At 39.1% G+C, this 27,156-nt stretch overlaps 1 protein-coding gene across 4 annotated transcripts in view; it reads right to left on the reverse strand.

Annotated features, from left to right (window-relative positions):
* CNTNAP5 (contactin associated protein family member 5) overlaps positions 1–27,156 on the reverse strand; it is a 253,693-nt gene that overhangs the window by 62,327 nt on the left and 164,210 nt on the right. For all 4 annotated transcript variants that reach the window (XR_014947890.1, XR_014947889.1, XM_085552291.1 and 1 more), the window contains exon 13: positions 16,690–16,890. Coding sequence is in view for 2 of the 4 variants with exons in the window: in XM_085552291.1 (XP_085408417.1) it covers positions 16,690–16,890 (201 nt within the window). In the remaining 2 variants the exon portion in view is untranslated. The remainder of the gene's footprint in view (positions 1–16,689; positions 16,891–27,156) is intronic.

A 27,156-nucleotide genomic window follows, 5' to 3' on the forward strand; every position in this document is an offset into this window, starting at 1 on the left:
AATTAACATCAGTAGTTAATGTCTTATGAGAAGGAACTAGAAATTCAACTACAATAAACCAAAGCAGCCAGTTTCAACTTAAGGATACGCTCTAACTATAGCATGGCATTGGTTCAGCCATCCCCTTTTCAGCCTGTGATTACACTTCTGTTGGTCAGAGGAGTAGGGGCATCATTTATCATCCCAAGGTAGGTTGGAGTGCAGTGAAATTGGGCACTTTGGAAAAACGCGTCTGCAGCAGAACATATGTATAGGCAAGACTATGAAATGAACTGGCTCCAAGCCAGTATGTAAAGAGAAAAACAAGAGAATATAAATGAAAAATAAATAAATAAATAAATAAATAAATAAATCATAGAATACTGTACTCAGAAGATGCTCCTATTGTTCCTGCCTGAACAGCTTTAAAGGTCAGAATGACAACAATCTGTCTTCTCTGTGGAGCAGCTTCATCAATTTGCAGCTCTTTTTTCCTTCACCACGTTAAAATGAGTTTACACAGTTAAAATAGATCTTCTACTTAGTTTTTGCTATTTAATTGCTCTCAGGTTCCTGTATATCTCTCTGTAAAACTGCAGCAAACTGAAGAATACATGCATGAGTGTGTATTTATATTCCTGTGCTGGATAGAGCATGGACTACTCTCTGTAGCTCTACTGTCACTAACACATAATATTATTCAGCTCAAGAGGCAATTTTCTGCTCCTGAAGTACTAGGAAGAATGTGGCAGGTAGCTTCACCACTGCAGTGAATACTGGAATGGGCAGAGATTAGAAGACAAAAGTAACCATGAAGCAAGCCACAGAGCTTGAAAGTTTACAGATATCACGTTCCCTGCTCTCTGCGACAGTTCCAGGCATCTTACCCCAACACAGCTGAAGATGACCTGGCTTCATTTATCGACTTCTTGGCACTACTAGAGCAGAGCCTTCAATTTCCAGGACTCCAGCTGCCACAGCACTATAGGCTGCAGTAAGTGTATCAAATACTCCATTCATGGTTCCTTTTTTTTTTTTTTCTCTCATGGACTATACACTCTACAGGTTTACAGTCCTGATTTTCCACAGCAATTATTTTCACACTGATTTCCTCTCATTTTCACCACATTTTCTCTAGGTGTCCTCTCAATACAGTGGTGAGAGAACCATCATCAGAACCATTCAGCCTACCTAAAAGCTTAACGAAATAAGAACCAAGACCTTTACACACAACATATCTTTCTACCACAGGTCTTTAATTGCTGCTGAGTAAATGTAAATCTTGAGGGCTGGACCACAACCAAAAGAGAATCCTACAAGATCACCGCATACACCATCATTTTTCTTTCCAACAGCAAGTCTCCTTAATTGAATGTACCTAACTCAAAACAAGTGCAAACCAAAAGTACCCAAATCATGGAGAACTTTCAAATTTTACAGTTAGTACCACACTGAGCATAGAAAGAGTCTTTGAAACGCAAACTACTTTTAAAAACATGCAAGAGCTTCTCTCTCCAAATTCTTCTCTCTCTGCATGCATCCACATAAGAAGCTTTTCCAATTCGTTTGACATTAAGGAATTAAGAAATATAAGTTATATGTTTATGGCTGTAACACAGTCCTAAAGATAACATTTCTTCTCAAATCTGAAAAGCAGAAGAAATACAAAGATGAACATTACCCTCATGTGTGCCTTATTATTAGACAGACTGCAAAAGTAATCAGCGATATACAACCTATTGTAATAAAAATTGATAGGCGTGATTTTCCTCCCCTCACCCTCCAACTCAGCATTTGGCTCTGTGCTGTTTGTTTTCTTCCACACTGCGCAACTGTTCAAGACAAAATGTAGATGCTCTGAGATTCAGGTAAGATGCAATATAAATCTATCGCACTGTAAATTCAGATATATAGAAAGCTGATGTGTGTAAAGGTGATAATCTCCAAACAGAGGACGAGGTTCATTTGTTTGAAATTGGGTTTATTTTCTCCTCTTCATTGTGACTAAATGTTTTTAAGCATTTAAGCATACAGCTTTACTTCTAAATAAAATACATAATTGACTCCCAAACAGCTGGTCTACTTAACACTACCATGTAAACATCTGTTCACATTCATGCATGTGGATAAGTACATCAACTAGCAAGTCTCTTAGGCTCAGACTGGTCTTTATCAAGTCTTCCTGTCCTCTCAGAAACCACTATGATAGAGGCCAGAGACAGTGTGAAGGAGAAGGGAATTCTTTTTAATTTTCTTTTTTTTTTTTTTTTTTTTTTTTTTAAATATATATATATTTCTTTGGACAATAGGTCCAAAATAGAGGATAGATGAGTGAATATACCAAAATCACAGCTCCGACGCTTTCTGTTTTCAACTATTGTTGCTTTAATGGAAATTCTATTTTCTGTCTCTTTTTGGCTGTTTCCAACTTCATTGCTTATTTTAGTAGCTTATTACTTTTTGTAAGTGCTAGGGATCCTGGGCCGGTGCCTACTGAACTAAATGGGATTCTTGACATTGACTTGAATGCAAACAGGATTAGGTCGGCTGTATGCCTCATTAGGTACGCAATTCTATAGCACCCTCTGAAATTCTGCTGAACTTTCCCTCTCAAGCAAATAAAACAGGTAAACTCAAAGGCCATGAAATGTCATGATTACATTTAGACACTTAAACTGAGGTACCTGACGAATTAGCCATCTTCTTGCCAGGCATCTTAGAAAACTGCAGCCCTCAAGGGATTTTCCCTGGCCGTTATCACTTATTGCAAAGTCAAAGAGAGAAAGCTAAGGTTATTGTTTTGCCTGTGGAATCAAAATATGCTGAGAGTGCACGTTATTCCCCAGACTTTCAGGTTTATTGCATTTCTAATTCACACGTAAGGTCACCATATGTCAAGTGAGTATGTAATGTGTTACCATAGCAAGTGTCATCATTTTAACTCTAATGCTAAATAGTCCTAGACTGCAACAATATTTTCCTTGAAACAGCATGATTAGCTCTTACAGCAGAAGACTGTTCTTCTGATTAAAGATGGAACATGAAAAGTTCTGGTTCCACTTTCAGGTTTGGCAGACACTACAAAATCATAAAAGTTAGTCAAACTCTGTGGGACCTTTGTTTTAAAAGTAGAAAGTCAAAGAACTAAAAACGCTTTATTAGCCAAAGCTAGTACAGCAACAACTGATTTTCTCTACTGAGAAAGATTAATAGAGGTATCCATATTGGATGAAATTTAATTTGGCATTTAAAACTACCAAGATGGTGTCTGAAAACACCTTTTTGTGACCTCATATGACTATGCATTTACTACGGAGACTAGCTTCAGAGCAGGTAAGACTGCGCTGGGCATGGGATCTGGAGTAGAAAAAGGCAACAGAAAAGCTCTTTTTAAAGGCTTTTCTGAAAACAACAATGATGCTGAACTTGTGCTTGGAATACCCTGGGATTGCTTACCCTGAAGAAGAGGAGGCTCAGGGGAGACCTCATTTCACTCTACAACTTCCTAAAGGGAGATTGTGATGAGGAGGGGCTTGGCCTCTTCTCTCGGGCAACAAACAGGACCCGAGAAAATGGTCACAAGTTATACCAGAAGAGGTTTAGATTAGACACAAGAAGGAACTTTTTGTCTCAGAGAGTGGTCAGGCACTGGAATGGCTGCCCAGGGAGGTGGTGGAGTAGCCATCCCTGGCAGTGTTCAAGAGGTGCCGGGATGAGGAGCTCTGAGATACAGTTTAGTGGTTTGCTGTAGCTACAGTAATGGGAGGACGGTTGGACTAGATGATCTTGTAGGTCCCTTCCAACCTTGTGATTCTATGATTCTATGCAACGATGACAATGTGCTGCTCTGCAAAACGCATGAGCATGAATTTGACCATACAATTGTCATTACCTGTCACTTAAGTAGTCTTACTGTTAAGCAGCTATAATTGTCCTTTGGGTGTTATCTTAAATACATTAAGAAAGAAATTGAATGCTTTCACCACAGTATAGTTGGGACACTTTCTCAAAGCTAATTTCTAAGTCTGTGAATTATTCATAATACACTTCAAAAAGGCTCTTCTGGATAAGGTAATTGACCTTGTCTGCATGAAGCACCTACTACCTTGCCTTAGGATAATTAAATCTATGATGTGGTCAATTATTTAAAGGTAATGTCTTCTCATTAGGTTAGGCAATATATTACCACTCAACTAGTCACCTAATTCTGCATTTAGAACATTCAAGCTTTTATTGTTTTGTCATAGGTTTCACTCACCGTAGCAATGTCTCACGTTAAACAGTGTGCTACAACACTAGTTATCTGTTATATGGGAGCAGGACACTGAGTACTAGAATTTCAAGATTTTTACCTGTATTTGCAAGTTCTGTTGGCTGTCCTTTGTTTTTGAGAATGAATGAATAAAAAGTATCCAGCAACTTTTTGTCTCGGTCTTCACTGGCAACTGCTTTTCCTTTATCAGTGACACAGACTGTATGATCAAATGCACCCTCAGTAAGTCTATGGATGACACCAAATTGTGCGGTGGAGACAATGTGAGGGATGGGATACAATCCAGAGGAATCAAGACAGGCTAAGCAGTAGCCCAGAAGAATCTCTTGAGGTTCAACAGATCAGCAAGGTCTTGCAACAGAGTCCTGGCAACATTCTCTATCAATTCAAGCTGAGGAAGAAAGGATTGACCCAAGAAGGACCTGGAAGTACTGGTGGATGGCAAGCTGGACATGAACCAGCATTGCGCCCACTCAGCCCAGAAAGCCAATTGCATCCTGTATCAAAAGCAGTGTGGCCAGGAGGTCACAGATGTGATCCTGCCTCTCTGCTCTGCGCTGGTGAGATCTCATCTGGAGTACTGTGTCCAGATGTAGAGTCCTAAACACAGGAATGATATGGATCTGCTGGAGTGCATCCAGACTAGAGCCACATACAAAGGGATCATCAAAGGGATGGAACACCTCTCCTATGAGGACAGGCTGAGAGAGCTGAGGCTGTTCAACCTGGAGAAGGCTTAGGGAAGATCTGAGAGTGGCCTTTCAGTATCTAAAGGGGGGATGTAGGAAAGAAGGGGACAGACTCAGATTTAGGTTGGATATAAGGAAAAAAAAAGGGCAGTGAGGCACTGGAGCAGGTTTCCCAGAGAGGTGGTGGATGCCTTGTCCTTGGAGGTCTTCAAGGCCAGGTTGGATGCGGCCTCACTGAGCTGTAGGTGTCCCTGTTCATTGCACAGGAGTTGGACTTGATGACATATAAAGGTCTCCTCCAACCCAAATCATTCTGTGTTTCTAAGAAAAATGTGTCTTTTCAATAAAGTCCAGTGTAAAAAAATTTGGATCCAAGTAACATACCACATGGCATTAGCAATACAAATTAATGTACTGTTCAATGAAAAGTATGCTAAAGGTATGAAAAGTATGCTAAATGTATGAAAAGTATGCTAAAACACATGTTTGGTTTCCCTCTAAATTAGCTCAGGTATTTATTTTGCTGTATAGAAAAACCCATGGGGGGGGAGGGGGGGGGGGGGAGGGTCTGCCATCAAAGATGCAATGAGCAATGCTGGCTCTAGCACAGACTAATTATGTGCCATTTTAGTCTTTTCCTTGAACCTGCAACACATTATTATGACTAAATATTTCTTCAACAGTTGTTCATCAGTGAAAATCATTTGAATCAAATGATCATTTTCACATATCTACAGAGTACAACTCAACTTTCTCCTGCAATTAACATACTCTGAGATACTACAGCAGAATAAAGCAGTATTAAATCTATTTTTGTGACTGGTAAACTCTTACGCAGCATGACTTGAAGAAACATCATTCACTTTCCTGGCTCTAAGAGATAGCCTCAAAAGGTGTTTTAAGTTACACTGGACCACTCTAATAAACAGACTTAGAGGTGCTCTATCTAAATTGTACAAGATATACTTGTCTATTCTTGTCTATTCTCATACAAGAACACAGTATTGGCTTTTTCAATCCATCAGTGTTTAATTTCTGTCAGTTTGAATTAACAAGCTCTGGATTGACATGTTCATTTCTCTATGTATATGAATTTCAGTGTTTTTGCATTTTTTCATTTATTGTATACTAAAGAGATCTTTCATGAAAGATGCAATAACTAAGGAGTTAACTCACCATCTTATTGGCCTAAATAAGTACAATAAATCCAATGGAAATAAACCTGCATACTTTTGTGTCCTTTCAGCTGAATTATTCAATATTGCAGCTTCTTTCAAGCTGTCCATTAAAAGAAGCTCTAATTATGTTAGCTATTCAGAGCTTTTTAAACTTATTATACAAACATAGTTCAGCTTATGAATTGTTTATCTTGATTAGATGTTGAGTATTCACTTAAAACCGTGAAGCATTATTTTAAAACAGGAATAAAAAAAAAGGCATCAGAAAGATTTTAGGGTGGTAGACTGAACACTTACACTGAAAACCTTTGGCTAAATTCTTATTTGCATGAATATTTGGGAACAACCCGTTCGTACCTCAGGAACAATTTTGCAAGCACAAAAATCCAAGTACTGTGGTTCAGATAATATAAAAAAGTAAAGGATTATAAAAATTATCAAAGCGAAATTGAAATCAAATTCTGGAAGGCTAGGAAAGAAATAGCTGCCATTTATCTTTTTCCATCAGCTAAAACAAACTGACCAAGGATAGTACTGTTCTAAGCAAGATTACCTGCAATTGGCCTGTCTACTAAATCATTTTTCATAATGGTTGACTGCCTTCAATTGTCTAACCACAGCTGTGTGCTACACATAGATAGCTCTTGTCACTTATAATATGATCATATTTACGCATTAGTTTCTGTTTTTGTGCCACAATCGAGCAACTACAATATTACAGTGGGTCTAATGGCCTGTTTCACTTCATTCATTTACCTATTAATTTTGGCAATGGAATACTTCATGGCACATAAATTTCACTCTTTGAAAACATGACAACCTGTAGAACAATATGGTCAGAGAGATTCTGGAGCTTTGTACAGAAGTAAAATGAATAGCCCATGGCAGCATTTTGGAAAGAACATACGTCCCTCTGGAGGCATTGGTTGTAGGTAAAGTGATTACTTCAGCAATAACAGGATGTAATGATTCACTCAATAAAATTCTGCCTCTATTAAGCAAGTACTTCTAATGTTCTGAGGATTGACTGGTGGCCACAGCTTGAATCACACAAGCAGTAAACAAAATGCAACACTGAATCTCTCTGTCTGAATCCTGAACATAATGTGCACTGTGAGGGAAGCAAACTAGAAGGAGAACTGTGCTTTAAAGGCAGGTTCCAGCAACCAAGGCCCACAATAAAGTCCTGAAAAATACCAGTGCCAAGAGAACTATCCCAGTTCAGTGATAGCTGTTAAAAATGGCAAAGCAGGCCAAGGAAACTACCTACCCAGAACCAGAGAAACAGCCAAAGGGAGCTGAAACAGACAACTCTTTATGAGACATCAGTTTGTCCTAGAATCCCAACCTATGCTGAAACGTTAGCATTCGTTTACAAATATCTCTCTATGGAGGCCAGCCCCTAAACTTTTTATGCACATCAAAATAGGTGCTTTGCATCAGAGCTTGAAATCACAGTAACAGTGGAAAGTAAGCAATTGATGTACAGCAAACCTTCAGCTCAATGGACAAAAGATTAACCAAATTATCTCATCTCTTTCAAGCTCTGCCTGTAGATCTCTGTATATCATTCACAAAGAAGAAAATTACAGTTAACCACTATTCTTCTTTCTCTCCTAACCTATCTGCACATATCTATACAAATATGCAAACATACTTTCTCAAAAAGAGAGTACTCGGTATATGAAGCAAAAAGATAATTTTACAAGATTATTCAAACCTTTGGAAACAGCAGGTAAAATAAAGGTTCATATTTAAAACAAGCCTACAGTGTAATTGATGTCACTTTTTCTTCACAGTTTTCCTTGAAATCTCCCTTCATTTTTGAAAACTTTCCTCCATAAGCTTACAATTCATAAGTAAAACACACCTGTCAGATTTCAATTAGGTTCAGTTACAGAAAACTGAGAAGGAAAGGCAGGAACCATCATAATCTTTTCTTTCCCACCACCAAGTGCTACCACCAACATTTTGATAACACTGAATGACACAGCCTGAGCAATAACAATGAAAGAATAGAAACAGGCTACTGAATGCAGACTGTCACAAAGTGGGCAAAAAAGGGGCAAAAAACCCCAGGAAAAACAAAACAAAACAAAACAAAGGAGATAGAGGAAAACTACCCTCCCTCTTTCAGGTATCTGGCTAGCCCTGAGGCGGGCCAGGAGCTCCGGGAAAGGGGGATAGGTAGAAAGATGGAAGATGGGTCTAACGAAATCAGCAAAGATCTGAGGAGGAAAGGTGATCGAGTAAATCTAACAAAATCAAACAAAACGTGGTACACAAGAGTATCCAAGGTACGAGAAGCACTATTGATGTTAATGGCCTGGAATCACTAGGTGCTGTAAACTAGCCCTGTCATTTTAAACTTTTTAGGCAGTCCAAAGACATAGGGAATGGGAGACATGAAATTAAACATGTCAGATAAAGAAACAAACAGGACATGAAGCACATTGGAAGCAACCTGAAAAAAATTTAGCCAAACTACTGCTAGTAGCATCTGTACTAAGATTTATGAAAAACTAATGGCTTAGTTAAGTTTAGAATATGTATTTGTTCAAGTTCCTGATCTTATGTTGTGGAAGAGACAAGCATATGTATGTCTGGCACGATGAGAAAATAAATGCATTTCATTTTAGCCCAAATTAGTATTTTCTACCAGTGCTAGGCCATTTAGAAACAGAAGGGTTGATATAGTATGCTCTAACCCTGTTAATTCTAATGGGCTATAGATATGAATCTTAGCCTGGTTTTCTGGAGAAGCCAAAATTGTAAAGCCAACCGTTTCTCAATGCACTTTGCACATTCTCAGGTCAGCTTATCTTTTCTCATAACATCTTTGAAAAAGAAAGACAGGCCTGACCACATGGTACCCAAGTGTCTAAAGAAAGTTACTCACACCTATCCCTTTGGAATCAACCACTGCAGCAAAACAGAATATAAATTCTGCCTAGGAAACAAAGAGAAAGAATTCAAAATCCTGACAGACACTAGAAACTATTCCAAGGGCTAAACTACAGAATCACAGCTTCCTCTCCTTACCCAGCAGAATACACCATACACCCAATTACCACCCACACAAAACAAACATATCACTCAGGGACGATGTGCTTATTCTGCCCTAACAGCACAAGGAAAAGGCACTGGAGACGTGTATGTAGGTCTTACAATTTGTGTAAAGACTTCAGAGTTTTAGATCTGGCAGGAACTGTTCTTTTTATGGTTCTTTTTATTGCTTGGACAAACTTTTTGCCATTTGTTTTGAAGTGCTAATTTCAAATAGATTTAATTGCTCAAACTGATTTCAGGAGAAGCCATCATCAGCGGAAGTCTCATGCCTCATTCTTCCTCTCTGTTCAACGAGGTAGGAAAACTACTTTTAGAGGAGGACTGCGTATAGATTAATTGGTCGACCTTTATAAATGCTAATATTAAAGAAAAGAAAAAAAAGACAAAAAAAAAAGTTGTCTCCTGTGACTTTTGAATTCTTGTCTTGATAGCAAAGGAAGAAGGCTCTTGATGTTGGCTTTGAGACCTGGACAGCTCAGGAAGGAACACACCCCTTGCCTAAATCAGTTTCCAATAAAGTCTGATTCTTCCTCCTATCAAAGGGGCTCGGAATACATTCAGACTCAAAAGATTTTTTGTTTCGTTCTTCATTTTTATAGCCTAGTAGACATTAAAAAATAATAATAATAATAATAAAAAATTACTCCAAGGAAAATTTGAAAAGGGCTGTTTTCTTCCAATCCCTCATATCTTATATCTACTTGTCAAGTCTGGTCCACACCCAACGCATGCATCAGTCTGGCTTGGGGGCAGGTAAACAACTCTCGATTACTTTTAGAAGCTTCTTGGGAATGCAATTTCTTTCCTTAAAGGTCTGGATATGTTTGTTTGTTGCATGCTTCCATACCCTCAAAGATTTCTTTTAGGATGGAGGGTTGTGGGGTTCTTTTACGACAGAGAAACTAACACTTTGAAGGACTATTTTTATGCTACTCTTAACATCAGATGGTTCACAAAAGCAAAACATTGAGCTATAAATACTCCTAGGGAAGACTCTTGTTCTCTTGCTGAACATGAAGTAATCAGAAAACATTCAGCTGATCCTCATTGTTTTTTTGCTTCTGTTTCCACCTTCACAATTAAAAACAAACAAACAAACAAACAAAAAAAACCCAAAAAAACCCAAACAACACATTTCCAATAGGCTATCCTCACACAGTAATAAGGGCAGAATTCCTAGCCTTAAAATGTACAGGCAATGGATTTGAGTCTGACCCAACTTAGACTACGAACATGGTTCCTTTTTCATTACACTAACATTTTCCTTTCTCCTAGTGACATTATATAATTAAATTATGCAACCATGGGCTCTGTCCCGTTCACCTGTTCCATCCCATCTGACTTTGATTAAGCGCCCGGTTTTGCACATACTTGTTTTCCCCCAAGATACAGAACAGGAGTCAAATGAACCCCATACATCCATAAAACAGAGATTACAACACAAGATGCTTTGCTATCTTTAAAGATAACACGAATAGAAATGTAAATTATTTCTTTACTCATATGGCATCAAAGCAGCTGTGAACACTTCCACTACTATAATTTACATTTTCCATGCTCCAGAATTGGAAACATCTCACACAAACACACACACCTCAGGCCAAATTTGAAGGGGAAATTAGTTTAATGTCAGTAAGAATCTTTCAGTGAAATGGAGCTCAGGATGCTTAAAGTAGGACAGCTGAATGAAGCAGACAAATAGAAGTGTGATGAGAACACAATCCCTGCTGTGGCTCTAATAAGGAAGAAGGCACACTTTTCTGCATAGGCAGAGCAATACTGCTTTCTGTTTTAAACAGCGGAGAGGTTGCTGTCATAGCTAATGAGCTGTTATTGTAACGAACAATAGATTAGCTGTTTTTATAATTAGGAGTATTTATTGTTAACAATATGCAGAGTCCTGCAAATTAAAAAAGACTATCACTGCTCATGATTAGGGAATGCTGCCTGCAATAGTCTGAAAAAACTGTGTATTTCTTTCTCTCCTCAAATTTTGTGTGCAAATAACTTACATGACTGTGTCCATCAAATCTGAGGTATCATTAGAACATGTTTGGTTCTGGGATACTTATGTATCTCATAAAGCTATCAATTTACAAAATCTTGTTTTTACTGCAGACTTCCCTGAACTCACAGTTTCCTCCTTGCTGAGCTGTAAGCAGTTGTATCATCCTATAGGTTTCACAGGCTGAGCAAAAGATACATCAAATCAGATATTGTTTGGGAACAGAAGCCCAATCCTATAGGAGCACAGAGTTTAAACAAACATGTCTTAACAGTATCAGTTCACAACACTGACTTCCTTACAGCACAGCCAATTGCAGCTCATGCAATGATTTCCAAATTACAAGCTCAAAGTATGCTGTCAAGGTTTACACTTCATTTAACTGCCCTATATAACTTCATTAATATCCCTGTAACAAGCCTCACATGTACTAGAAGAGGTACTTTTCATGTCAGTAAAGCACAGAAGCTCTATTCAGTTTGGATTGGTAATATTGTATTCCAACTAAAGATTAGGTCTCACAAACAAACAGAAGCGTAACTTCAGAACTGCTTCTTAAATGAGAGGAGAGATTTGCAACAGAAATATTCAGTAGCAAAATTAGTATACCAGAAATATGAAGGACACATTCTACATAAATAAACAGTATTTGACCATACAAGCTCCTTCACCTCTCTATCAGTCACCACCTCAAGAAGCATCTCTTAAATTCACCTGACATATCATGCCTAAAGCAAATACAGATAATGGTGAAGAGACTTGTGCCCTTCTGGTGTCATTCCAGAAGCACATCAGGAAGCATTACACTGTACACTCCTGCAGCTAGGTTCAAAAAGAGAGTGCATTTTCATTCCACTGTCTCAGAAGTCACCCAGTGCATCCCTGCAGCAAAGACTTCTTCTCATGTCTTTCCCATTGCTTGGCCTCTTTGCTGCATTGCAGTCTCAGAGAAGACCAATGGGACTAGAGCAGAAGCAATCCAAGCAGCTGGCATTCTTTCCTTGGCAGATATAGCAATATTTGTCTATTGTTACTCAGGAGGAATTGTGTATGGGGAGGGAGGTACAAGGTCAGAAATTGGGATAATGATATTCCATTACTCACAGGTGCATAAATACTAAATGTCAAGTCACTTTGCCTATGCAGCAGGTTTTTTATTTTTGTTAGACCACCTGCATACTACTAACAATATAGAATCTTTCAAAATGGCCTCTAAATCAGTCTCTGTAAGAAAGAGAGCTGACAAACATCCATGCTGAATTACTATGGCAAACTATGCTCAAAGTTTCTAAATACAGCAGTTCATCTGAACTGCCACATTGGAGGGGAAAGACAAGGTGTGGCAGAGGAAACATAGATGCCAAGTCAATTACTCTCAAGAAGAGTATCCTAATTAGCTGTGAATAACTATGTCATGCAATTGAGACCTGCCATGTATCCAACAATCTCTTTAGTACAAACCACTTCTGAGGGCAGACTGCCATGTTATAAACAAATCATCTGCTAACAGAATAACAACTTAAAGTTGATAGAAGAGCATACTTGAAAAGCACAAAGTGAGCAAAAACCCAACAACAAATTACTGCTTGCTATGGGCTATGGAAATATGACCAATTCATCTCAAGTCTAAACTTAAGTCCAAACTCAGAGTAGGACACACTTCTTGCAACTGTGTTTTCCTCTGGTAAGAGGGGTACAAAGCACAAATGCAGTAGGACAGAGGTAAGGAAGAACAGTTATGCTTATCATAAAGGGGTAACACAGCTGGAAACCACATATGGTACACCTCAGTTCTGAGACAGGGAAGAAGTTTGGGGAAGAGGTGTGTATTTTAGGATAAACATTTGAAATCCAGACTTGAAGGAACATAGTGTGGAATTATAGTGGAAAGAGACAAGAAAAAAAGAAAAACAAAAGGAGAAAAAAGAAAAAAAGAAAAGGAAGATGGCAAAAGAAAAAAAGGACATTCGTATTTCTTTGATTTTTGCTCTAGGACTGATCTTTTCTCAGTCTCTGCCTACACAAATATGCTATGAATTTGACAGACTGTCAGTCACATATATGGCTGTATATAACCAAGCTATCCTGCCACTGATAGCTATCACTGTGTTAAATCCTTGATATGGTGGACATGAAGTCCATTCTTTGCAAACGTTTAGCCTTTGAGTGCACCCCTAAGAATGCGCTGCTTCTAGAAAACTGAGCAAATTTAGTCATAGGTGAGGGTTAATGTTGGTTGGCTAATGAACTGTTTTCATACCTTCAAACATCTTGACTGCTAACAGTGTAATTAAATGTGCACATACACACACCTATTCTTGTTCATGTACTCCTGTCCTAAGTTATTACCTGAGATGCTCCTCAAGGAAAGGAAATCAGAGTCCTATGACCTAAATCTTTCTCCAAATTCCAAGCATACAGACCGCACATACAGAAAAACCCAAGCTTTCTGCCCACATCCCCTCCTTCTCCTTCTAGCTCATCCTGGTTCTCAGCAGACAGTATGTGCTTCAAGGGATGAGGTGGTGTTAAAATCTCCAGTCTCCTATTAAGTGTGGCTAACTTTTCTAATTAATGCCAACTGTCACACTTGCACTTGTAATGTCTCCAACAGCCATGGAGAAATCACAAGAGAACCGCAATTACTGGTCATAAATTGAAAGTTTCATTTGCCAATATCGTGAAAGCCAGCTTTGATGAACAGACATCTATTCTGACATTCAAAAACCTCCTGAAAATCTAGCTGATAGCAGAAAAGCACAAAAACACAGTTCACGGGAATTTAATTTTAGTTTTCAAAGACATGTTTGCAGCTAAGCTGTAGTATGACAGTGAGAACTGATAAGGCTTTTTCAGACAGCAGGAGGTGGAGACGAGTAAACTCCTTTGCCAACTGCCAGATTGCGTGTCTGACACATTGCAGATGTAAATCCAAGTAACTCAATGGGGAGACTATGCTGAATTACACCCGCTGAGGAGGTGCCTATGCCTTCAAGGCAAGAGGTAGTAAAAAGAACAGAAAGACAAATTCCCTGTTATAAACTGGAACAATCTTACGCAAACCAGAAACTTCCTTTAGTTTCTCTCTAGGGCTGCGCAGAGTACTTGTCCCTTTGCCTAGGCACATTAATTTTTTTTTTTCTTTTTCTCCTCCCATGTCAAAGCTGTGAAAGCCAAAGTTACTATGTAACAGCATGAATCTTTGTTGCAAAGTGAAGTCAAGGAAGAAAAAGAAAAGAGAAATCTCTTTATTGCTCCTCTATGAAGCATGATAGTGTTTAGATCCTGAAAGGAAGGATTTGGGGTTTTGTTGCTACCACCTGAGACATCCTAATCATATATTTCATCTCCTAGGACAAAAAAAGCAAAAGATATAAGAACAAAATTCTGCAGTAGATGAAGCACAGAAATTAATTAGATCCCTTGAAGATAGGGGGACTTCTATGCATCTGTCAAGATCAGATATACCTCTGGAAGATGCCTTTCCATCAAACACACACTGCTGGGCTTGTTCCAGAACTATTAACGAATGGTGATATTCAGCAGGATGGATTAAGTGACATAACATTCCCTACAGGTCTATGAATGCAACATTCTCATCACCACGTGCAGTTATATTCTGACTTTCGAAGGAATATATAAATGTGGTTCATTAACCATAATAAAGCATTAAAATACTCTTGCAACACAAAATGCTTCTCAGGCATCCAGAAACCTGGGCCAAATCAAGAAGCAAACCCCAGGAGTTCTGATTTTTGTACTAATCAATTTTAGTAATCAATTTCACAGTTATTCCTAGTAATTCCTTAGTATTAGAAATTCTTTTAAATCTTAGGACTCTTCATGATATGTACCGCTAGGCTTTAGGTTCTTCTGTAATACAGCAATAGTTCACCTCAGAATGAATATCAATTAACAAAAATGCAGAAGGCTTTGGGGAAATACATTCCTTTCTACTACTTAAAAACATGTAACACTAACATAAGAACAAGTGTGTTCCCCAAACCTCATCATTTCAAGAGCTCAGACAGTTTATTTTTGAGCATGTTCCAAGTCTAGTCAAACTCATAGCCTCAGGCTACAGAGAAAGTTCACGATGAAAAATTGAAAGCGTAATTAAAAAGCGTACAAAAAGAAGAAGAGAGAGAAAGGGGAAAAATGATAGTCTGCCACATGCAGAGCTCAAGATTGTAATTTTTCTGATTTATCATGTATTAAAGAGTTATGAGTCTTGCATGGTCAACTGTCAGGAGCCCAGAGGCACTGCTGCAGCTGCAAGAGAGCAAGCTGGTCTGCAGGACATCACCCCAACACCCTCTCCCTCAAGGTACTGGTGTCACACCTTTATTCCTGGACAAGCGCCTATCAGGAATTGTCTTAGCAAGTCTGCTAGCTGCTTTACAGAAGTTCCATATACAACATGCACTATGACATATTGTTTCTTTCTGCATGCACGTGAAAAAAAATAACCAACAAAAAGGAGGAGAATTAAATATATGCAGGCCTGCTGTAACACTCTGGTCCAGAATATAATCCAGGAATAATCTCTGTGGTTATTGGGTCCATAAATATTCAGTTATAGTAACTTTGCTGAAATCAAGTGGAGTTTTTGCTACATCTCATTAGGCAGTATATTTTTAACACAATAGGAACTCCCATTACAAGATCCCCTTAAGGTTTTCCATGGGATTTCTCCTAGCCTACTAATAAATCTAAGGGTTCCCAATAATCAGAGAATCACCAGGACCCTACAGACATTACAAACAACCAAACAAACACTGGAGGCATCCAGAAGCCTTAAGGGCACTCCTCTTTTCTGGATTACCAAATGTAAACTCCAGACTTCATCAGAAGGCCACATGGCAGGCAGCCACCCTGAGTAGCCACTGGTGATTTGCTATCACAAAGAGACAGAAACTGATCAGATCTTCTCTGCTTTCTAGTTGCTGCCACATTGAATCAATGCAAAAAAATTGGTTCCTTCTACCAAGAGGTACAAATAATATTTGCCCCAGAAACTATTCTACCAAGCACTTTAAGCATCAGATTCAGGACTGTTGGACTGGTACAACTTTCCTGACTGGAAATACATAAAGTTGGAATCTTACACTTTCTCTTTTAATACAGTTAAAACCAGCAAATTAAAAACAAAACAAAACAAAACAAGCAAACAAACAAAACCCAAACCAGAGCACCAACAATCATTTACCATCAGCTAAACACAGTGTAAGTGCTTTCCATGCGCTGTTTTCCATTGCAGAAGCTTTCAGACCCTCAAGGACTTACACAATGGGAAACTCCCCTGCAGAGCTCTGTCCATCTGATGTCAGAGGACAGCCAGCACACAGCAGGACCCGAGACAGACAAAGGCTTTTCACTTTAGCCTGTATTGCTACTATCCAGGCAGTTTTCTTTCTCCTTAGTTGCAGTGCAGCCTGCACCTGCTGTATAATCAATAGCAGTTAACAAGGAAAGACTTGGGCTCATGACACTTACTTGGGGTGTTGAGGAGACGTGACTTTTTGCAGTAGTAGGCTGCCTCCTGCTCGCAGTACTCCGCACTGTTTATCACAGCTTCAAGCTGCTCTGCGCTGCTGTTGTAGTTAAAGGACATGGTGTAGGGCTTCTCTGGACCAGCTCCTTGAACTCTGGTTAGCCCTGTGTTGTTGTGCTGCACTGCAGTCCAGATCTTGTCTTCTGTTAAATGAAAAAGGGATTGAATGGGAAGTTAACAGCCAAAAACTTGCAACAAGCAGGGCACAAAAGCCAACCAAAGTCTAACACTTTACTGTGTTACAGACAAGGTCAGCTCTGAAATGGCCACTATGTGATGAAGACCTGCAGATCAACATAGAGCCCACAGAGCTGTTTCTCCCTAAACCAGCTTGAGTAAATGCTACAGCTTGTTGTGCTAGAGAGAAATTGTTAGAAGCTTCCCAAGAAACATGGGAGATCTTCAGCATTTTTTGTTGCCAGCATCTGGAGAAAATCAGATGCATTTCAACTAGCTTCAGACCTGGGAGAAAATACTTAGTAATACATCTCAGGATGGTAACATTCATCTTTTGCAAAAACATAGCTTGACCTAAGAGAACAGCCCACTGTTAGAACAAACAGTAACTGCAGCAGATGAGCTCACAAAAAGTCAGCACAATCACAATTACTGACAAAAAGCTGCAACCGTGAACGTGTTCCTATTTCCCAGTTACAAGTCAGAAAATGCATTTTACTCAACTCTCACATCATGAAAGATGAGCAATGCAGAGCAGACTATGACTCAGCATTTGGAAATAACTGTAAATTTTGATGCTTGCCCACGCTGGGGACCACAACCTCACTACTTTCATTGTATTTACTGAGAAGGCAGTGTATTTCTCAGGTTATGCAAAGCATAATCTAGGTTTACTCACAATTCACACTGCAACAGCACAGCTCACTACTAGCATTGAGGTTGATGTGATAAGAACATTGCAATTAGAAGCAATTAGCTTAGAAGAGAGGCTACTCCCCAACAGGTTCTGGTCAGATAGCAAGGGGCAAGATAACAAGGGCACCCTGAATGGACAGTCTGCTGAGCTGACTCAGAGTAAAAGGCAAATGCTTTAACAAGTATTCACAGGGCTGAGTCTTGCTCATGCTCCATGATGTTACAAAGAGACACACACAGTAAATTCCATCTTTACCAAAGACTGTTTACACAGGGAAGACACAAGGCAAAAATAAAAGGAAGCAAATTTGATCTTAGAAACTAAATTGAAGTATTCAGATGATTTTACTGCCAGAGAACTGGTTGGATTCTTCCACAGTCCTAGCTTTACAAGGAGCCTAGCAGCCTTGTGGCCACTGTTATGTGTTACAGCTGACCTAATTTTTTTTTTTTAACCTTCAGCCATCTCACAGATGACTTCCAAAGAACTCTGACATGTATATATAAACACTAAATAGGCAATCTTCACAAAGACACTCATAAGTTAACGGATTGCCATTACAGAGTCATTCAGATGACAGGCAAGTAATGAGCAGCATCTGAGAATCATACAAATGCACCTGGTCCAACTTAGGGAGAAATTTTTCTCTGGGTAATTTACAACATGATCTTGAACTCTGGGGACCATTAGGACAGTTTATACTCAGCAAACTAGAGATCTACTCACTGCATTCTCATCATTTCTGTGATGGTGGATGGAAGCAGCTTCTTCATAGATCTATTATTATGAGATTCTTAACTGAGTTCAGGATGCAGACTGTGAATCCTTTGAGTTGGAACTCAATGAAGCACTGATGCAACATGTAACACATCATAGTTAGATTAAAACCACAAGAAATACTACAAATCTACTGTTTCAAAATCTTGCCCCAATGCTTGTAACCATAGGCAATAGACTACTCTGAATACAATGTAAGTCAATGACTTCATAACACATGTGACACATCTGAAAAAAAAGTGATTCTCATCAGCCAAAGTCTTCCTGTTTATTTTCCTTCTGTTTTCTTAAGGACTGAGTAGATTTTCTCTTAAATAATCGAGAGTAAACTAGCATTCCTCTCACTGAAACTGGTGAAAGTAGAAAGCCTTGCCTTCACTGAAAAACCTACTTTACAACAAATGTTAAGTTACCAATACTGTAAGTCAGATGTTAAGCAAGATGTAAAACAAGAGAAGGGAATGAGCTGTTCGCTAGAAATTCCAGATGGGCAGTCATAAGCTCTTCTATTGAACATCATTAACACACATTTGAGAAACTACGTAGGCTGCTGTGAAAGTAATGTCCCCTATCTATTTCCCTGGAAACAACAACAATTTCAAAGAGCAAAATAACATCATTTGAGGGACCAAATTCTCAGCTACAAAACCCTAATTTTCAACATAGTCACAACAATTAGCTATGCATCTTCCCAGCAATGGACAAGAACCCACAAGCTACACATGCAAAAACCTGCAGACTGCCCCTCTGCTGCCATCTCTCATACAGCAAAAGCATGTAATGGAACATTGGTGTGGAGGTTCAGCCTCTACCACTGTAATACATTCATCTCTGACTCCACGGGCCAACATAATAAAATAGGAGGCATTACTTTTGGAACAGTCCTCATAAAATCAGCGTTCATAATACTGACTATACTACTGCTTAGGAAATACAACTGTCTTTAATATTAGAGTTGTATATTGATTAACACTTCAATACTTTCTAGGCTTCGTACTTGTACACCAGGAAAAGTGCTGTGTGGGTACTTGAAAAGCCAAAAGAATACAACCAACCAACACCCTAAAAAATGATCACAACATGAAACAGTCTTCCGAAAGAGCATTGGAAATGTAATCAATTGACATGTTTGAAATGAGGTTGCACAAAGCATCAGCAAACATACTGTCAGGGACAACCACTTATCGACAAACATATTGAACAGACAACACGGACCAGTCTCTCTTTTGTTTTCCTCCGTGACTGTTGATTAATTTTCAATGCTCTTGTTATCATCACAGACACACTCATCTGTGCCTCTGAAATCTCAACTTTGACATTCAAGGGCTGCTTTTCTCCACAGTATTTTGTGGAAATGAGAAATTAACTGCAGATTATCCATCTTCTAGTTTGCAGGGGAAAAGGAGAAACAAATTGAATTTCTGTCTTTACGGAATGTAATTGTGATTTAGCAAGTAAATCAGAACAGAGAAGAAGAAAAAGGAGTAGCAGAAAGGAAAAAAAATCACAGTTACATTTCAGATGTATTCTAATCTACATATGCCTGATTTATTATGCTCATTACTTTTATAGGTCAGGTCTGTGTTTTGCTTCCAAGATTCCTTCTGTGCTCCATCTTTGTGGTAAAGGTAATGAACAGCAAACCTCAAAAAATACAAACATTTGTCTCACTGATCTAATTAAAGGAGAGTCACTATCAAACATATATGTGAGATGACAAAAGCTACGAACTTTTAAAAGTTTGTTTCTGTTGTCTACGCACCTTTGCTGTACATATCTTCTACTACCTCAAAATCTTTTGTTTTTTTCCTCCTCAAAGTCAATGCAAAACACCCTCTAACTAAGGGAAAAACAGCTGCAGGAGCACAACAAATTCTCAGACCATTTCAAGACAATAGCAAGACCACATCCATATGCTCCTACAGGCTAGAAGGCAGCCTTTCTCCTAAAGACCCTCACCGTTCAGATCAAATCTTGTTCTTTATTCTAATACCATTTTCTCTACCTGAAACCCTGTGGCTCATGGAAAAAGACCATTCTATTTTCTCAAAATCACATCTGCAAGTTTAGTTAAGACTGCTCTCAGAATAGAGCTGTCTGCCTCAAAAGGAGGGCAATGAATTCTTCTCCTACATCTCGGTCAGCGTGTACTCTGAAACTTACTGACAATGATCTGTGAGCTTGCATTTCAGGCATGCTGCAGGGCCTAGGCAAGTAGTGTAGCTGCAGTCTGGACATGCACACACATCATTCCAGTTAGAAAGAAGTGCAGCAGCTGCCTGCTGCTTGACTTTGCAATTTGCATATACCTTTGCAGAGACACACCTCTGTAAATATTATGCCTGTGCTATCTGCAAACGGGTCTCTAAACAGATTTCCTATTTCAATCTGTGTTTAAATCTTTACTATTTTGGGGGTTCCTTTAGGTTATAGTTTTAGGAATTGACATAGACACAAGCCAAACTGAGTGCCACTAGCTTCTCCTAGCTATTTCAATGTTTGGAAACTGCTAATCTAGGCAGATAAGGCTCTCCTTTCTTTATTTCAACAAAGAGACTATCGTTATCTTTTTCTATCTGTCCATATTGTATGTTTTTTTCCTGTTTATTCAACTTAATGAGCTCTCTCTGCACTTGTGAATTTGCAATGAGAATGAGAAAGTTGTTCTCTAAGCAAAGGTCACTGTTTATTTTTACCTTCAATTATTCCACCATATTATTTTATTACTTTCTCAGTTTGGTAAAATTCTGAACCACACACAAGCTGAATGTAATTCAAATCCCAATAGGAGAGCACAGCCACAGCTTCTACTGTATAACCTGGAATAGTTACACACAGTCTTGAAAAGCAAGATTTTCTAAATGTTTGTTAAATTGTTCCATAAATTCAAAGGTGACAATGTATTAATTTCAGACTAATGCTACAGCTTTATGACTTTGCAGTTTTATTTAATGGACCAATTTATAAGGATATTATGCTGCCTGTATTTGGTCCTAGGAAATGTTTTTACAGCACGGGACTGCAATGAATTCAGCAGAATTTAGACCCTCTAGTTAGTCTCACCCTTAGTTCTATCATCTTTCTGGAAGGCTCCAAGTTGCTTTTGACGGCACACAAATTAAATTGTGGGAAATTAGAACAGCTGGAAAACTGGCTTTCAATGAGTTCTGTATTGTCTAATTCTCATTTTTATTCTTCAACTTGAAATATCTCTGTGGAACACATTTCACCCATACAAACTGCATCACTCCTTTGTGATTTAGGAGGTTTGTCACCAAACAAGATTGTTCAGACTGATTAAATTGCCAACAAGCCAAACATCCGGTAAATGTTACATGAGAGAGAGAGAAATTGCTTTGAGAGCTCATACGATGCATTTGTTTTGTGCTGCTCTACACTGAATACCAAATACTGTTCTGAAAGCTGTACCTATAATTACAGGAATAACTACACAAAAGACAGACTCTCCCCCTTTAACACTGCATTGTTTAAAGCTGCAGTGGCAGTTTAACCCAGGCACTCTAATATATCCCTGGAGAACATGAAAAGACAATTTCTTTAAGCAAAAAGCTTTAATTCACTAACTCCAAGGTGTTTTCTGAGACTGCTAGGAAATCCACTCAACATTTTTAGTTTTTTTCTTCACCAATTTTCTTTTCTGTCGGCTGACCCAGCGATATGTGCTTTTTCAGGTTGTTTCATGCTCTTCAGCCTCCTCCTAGTTTATGATTCAGCTGCTTCCAGCCAGTGCACAAGAACCACATTTCCATGGAAACTATTTTGGGGTGGTTCCCAGCCCCCAGCTCTCAGCACAGTCTGCTCTCTGATGGTGCTGGCAAGACTATACCTGCAGGTGTGTGTTCCCCAGGGATGTCCTTATCTGGGAGGGTCTCCATCCTATAAATGCCTCCCAGCTCTCAGTTGCCAGCATCTGAAAGGCATAAGTGTTGCAGCAAAATGCCCAGCTATAGAGACACATCACCCCAGCCCTGGCAAGGAGTGATGGGCTGCGCTTCATTCTCTCCAGGCAGGATGTTTGCTTGCTCTCAGCTTAAGGTTCAAGGTGAGTCTGTCAGTACAACAACCTTGATAGGTGGCTCTGATAAATGAGAGTGAATGGACTCATCTGAGACTCCATGCACCCACATTTCCCCATTACAATGAAGTCCAAAGATGCTAAATCATCACTCTGCCAGCACACTTCCATATCTCCTGTAGTACATGGTATCTACAAGCAGTGGGAAACAGAGGGAGCCACTGAATTAACTCCACATGCAAAACAAATACTTATCTCCTGCATTCATGCTCACTGAAATGGTGACAAGAATTCAGTCCTCTCCGATTCAAGCTACTTCATGCCAGGTGACTTTTGAGAGCCTCAGCACAGAATCATAGAATGGAGAGCATCTAGTCCAATTACCAACTCACCACCACCATACCCACGAAAACCATGTCCCTCAGTGCCTCATATCTCCCTGGTTCCTGAACACCTCCAGGGACTCAGGTAACTCTACCATATCTCTGGGCATCTCTGTGCCAATGTCTCACTATCTTTCTGAGAAGAAATTTTTCCTAATATCTAACCTGAACTTCCCCTGGAACATATAACTCTTTCAGTGCTTCAGATGCCTCATGAGATTCAAGCACCTGCATGAATCCAGCAGACAAGAAGCAGAGCCCACTGGTGACCTACTGCCCTTCTGGAGCAACACCAGGAGGTTGGATAGCATATCTGAAGGTACATAGCAACTGTGTCAGGCGCAAATGGATCCTAAACTGGTGAGACAGCTGGAGAGACTTTTTGGAGAGACACAGCTTACTTACAGTTCCTGTAAACGTGGGAGGAGATCAATCAAGTAGCAGTAACCCTTGGTTAAAGGTTAGAGTAAAACATCTGTTATGTTCATCTGTAATAAAATTTCCTTGGTGGTCTCCTGCATATGTGAGGGTGAAGAAAGCCTGCGAGACGTGTGCTGCAAAGTTCATCAGAAACACAGTAATTTCACAGCACAGAGCTTACTGAAAACAGCGAGGCAGCTGGTGACAGCACAATGCGTTTGATGTAACACAAACATTAAATGTTTTACATTTTATGATGTCCTGGAATTCTTAATGAAAACTCAGAACAGAAATGTGTAAGTTGTCAGAAGTGCATTGTGTCAAAAAACCTGCAGTGTATCAAGGGACAAACTATACATTCTTAAGGGCCATCTTCTATCTAAGCTGTAGTAAATAATTTTTAAAGGATTCCCATTCATTGCTTTCTCCAGTGATAAAGTCAATCACAGTTGTAGACAGTAAATTGCAAAGTATATGCATATACAAACAAATAATAAGCAACCAAACAAAAACAACCACCAATAAAAAAACATATTCCAAAAAACTTCAAAAAGATATTAAAAGCTGTACCTGGATCATTTGACAACCTAAGGGACTTCACCATTATAGTTTCCATCTAGTTGGAATGCCATTCAGAGGGACCTTGACAGGCTGGAAAGCTGGGCTCGGGTGAACCTAATGAGGTTCAACACGGCAAAGTGCAAGGTTTTGCACTTGGGCCGGAAGAACCCCAGGCACCTGTACAGGCTGGGAGGAGTTGTCCTTGAGAGCAGCTCGACTGAAAAAGACCTAGGGGTCCTGATAGATGAGAAACTTAACATGAGCCAGCAGTGCGCTCTGGCAGCCCGGAAAGCAAATGGGATCCTGGGCTCCATCAGGAGAGGGGTGGTCAGCAGGGATAGGGAGGTGATCGTCCCTCTCTACTCTGCTCTTGTGAGGCCCCATCTGGAGTACTGTGTCCAGGTGTGGAGCCCTCAGTACAAAAAAGATATGGAGATTTTGGAAAGGGTCCAGAGGAGGGCCACAAAGATGATCAGGGGGCTGGAGCACCTCCCCTATGAGGACAGGCTGAGGGAGTTGGGTTTGTTCAGCCTGGAGAAGAGAAGGTTGCGGGGTGACCTCATTGCAGCCTTTCAGTACCTGAAGGGAACTTATTCCCAGGAGGGGAGTAAACTCTTCGAAAGGGCTGATAATAGCAGGACTAGGGGAAATGGTTTTAAGTTGAAGGAGGGAAGATTTAGGTTGGATGTTAGGGGAAAGTTCTTTACTAGAAGGGTGGTTAGGTCCTGGAACAGGCTGCCCAATGAGGTTGTGGATGCCCCGTCCTTGGAGGTGTTCAAGACCAGGTTGGACAGGGCCCTGGGCAACCTGATCTAGTAAATGTGTATGTTTGGTGGCCCTGCTAGGCAGGGGGGTTGGAACTACATGATCCTTGAGGTCCCTTCCAACTCGGGTAATTCTGTGATTCTGTGATTCTGTGATTATAGTTCTTGTCCCGCAGTTATGTGGTTGCAGGTAACATAATCAGAATTAGGAGCATGATAACCTCCTCCTCCCTGTTACTGCTTTAGCCTAACTGATGTTAGCCCTACTTTCAGCAGACAGGGTGACTTCTGTACCAGCATAACTGTTACATAAATTAAGAAGAGACAATAATATCACTTGAAAAAATAGATAACTTATATAAACCAATGAACTGGATTTCTGTGTCAAAATAAAATATGAATGCTGGGCATAGAAACATTACTAGACCCACAGTTATGTTGAGAGCATAAAAGATCAATGACTGCCAGGACATCAATTGAGGGAGGGACTACTGAGACACCTGAAGTATTTATACACTTCAGTATGAACATAACTTGTATCCTCCTGAATTCAGCCCTGTCTGTTTACATACCATGGAATATGTAGTATGTAGAAAAATAAAGTCTTTATTATTGCCAGTTCAATGAAAAGAAAATAAAAGGCTAGAGGCAATTTTGTGAAGTATTACAGGTATAACTTTGGCAATCTCCTTCATATATTTTTAGAATTCCTTACTAGATCTGAGATATAAACACATTTTGCATATAATATTTGGAGACAGAGAAGATAAAGCTTTACTTGTCTTGCATCAGGAAAATAAGCAGTAATTGCATTTTCAGAGGAGAATGTAAAACCAGGAAAGATTTTTTCATTAATGATTTGTTGTTTTTTTTCATTACGGCAGTTTCAAGAACAGATCTTTGACTAGCAGCAAAGGCTAAGACAAGGACTTATCTCTCCCCACTTTACACCTCTGGAGGAAAAAGAAAAAGCCATTTGAGAACTGCACAAATATCTGGCCAAGATAAAATTAAGCATTGATCTTTTCATAGTAATTTCTAAGCATTATTGATTTGATAGCCCGGGGTCTGCATACAGGGAACCAACATCAGTAAAAAAAAATAAGACAACAGAATGACTCAGTGTATTGTAAGCAAATCTTTGAGAGATCAAAGGTAAAAACTACTCCAGAGGAGATGAGGACATCAATAGATTTCTAAGCAAGAGAAAAAGAATAAACCTCACAATGACAGAAAGAGAGGTTGAAGTGGTCCATTAGCCATTTTTGGATATTGATTGTTAGCAGCCATTTCAGTGGGAAATGAAAATTAATTCACTTGGGCAAATCGTCAAACAATCAGATTAAAGAGAAAAACTATTCCCCATAATCTCTAAACCCTCCTGCTGTCTCTCATCTACCTCATCCTATCATCTACCTACACATACTCATGGTTTGGGTGCACATGCCTGATTTTCTTCCTTCAATACACACAAAACTAGTGTGGCACAGTCCTTGTTTGTTACAACTTATGAATTACTCTACAAAAGTGATTTTGCTCTAGGTGTAATGGGTATAAAAGGTGAAGAAAATATGTTAATAAGGTGTTGTCTTTTTTTTTTTTTCTTTTAATCTAGCCTGAAGTTTGTTGTCCTTCATTGTCATTGAATTATCTCTATTTCTCTTGTAAGAAAATGCAAATAAACATCACTTCTGTAAGTGAGGCCCATTCACTTTGAGTCTTTCTAATCTAAATAACCATGGATTATTTACTTCCAGCTTCTCTTTGTACAGATGTCTTTCTACGCCTGCATATTACTATTCACGATCACTGCTGATTTCAACAAGGTATTTTGCTTTTACTTGAAATAAACAGCCTTCAGGACAAGATCATTCTGAAGTGCCCCACACACTCTTCCCTATTCTTGACCAACTTAAATAATAGTACATTGCCTGCAATTTTTGTCACTTTGCTTTTTCAGCTACTTCTCCAGACAATGAATAAATATATTTATCCACTCTGCTATCAGCAGATATCCTGTGACACTATACTGTTAAATTTTTTCTATGCTGAAAATTGGCATTATACATTTTCTTCCTTTTTCCTTTTTATTTCTCTCCCTGCCGAATTTTTCCTCTCATTTCTCTCTCCCTCTTCACCTGTGTCTGATTGTTCAAATCCTTCTCAACATACAAAGTCACAAGTGAGTTACTGACTGCATCAAGAATAAAAATAATAACGGTAATAATAAATATTAGAGTCCTGCTAACTTAATATTTCCTTAGCTCCCACATTATGAGAATGTGAAGGAAAAACAGTTCAGTTTTTCCTTACACTTATCTCCTCCATGCTTTCCTGTGGCATTTCCCTTCATTGTCTCTTCAGTCTATTTACTTTTTTCCATACATGGCAGCCATCCACATTTCTGACTATCCGTATTTTTCCATTCATAGTATCTGCAATATGGGTTTATGTCACCAAATAGTAATGTTGTGGGTATTTTCTTTATTTCTTCCTCAACAAAACGAGATTGTAATGAGTTTTTTTCACTTTCCTTGAATATTGATAACTCATAGAATACAGGAATACTATCTGAAAGTAATAGCAAAATTCTG

The sequence above is a fragment of the Coturnix japonica genome, chromosome 7 (genome assembly GCF_054131305.1).
Source record: "Coturnix japonica strain WE chromosome 7, WE-NBRP24, whole genome shotgun sequence".
In the NCBI taxonomy this organism is placed as follows: Eukaryota; Metazoa; Chordata; class Aves; order Galliformes; family Phasianidae; genus Coturnix; species Coturnix japonica.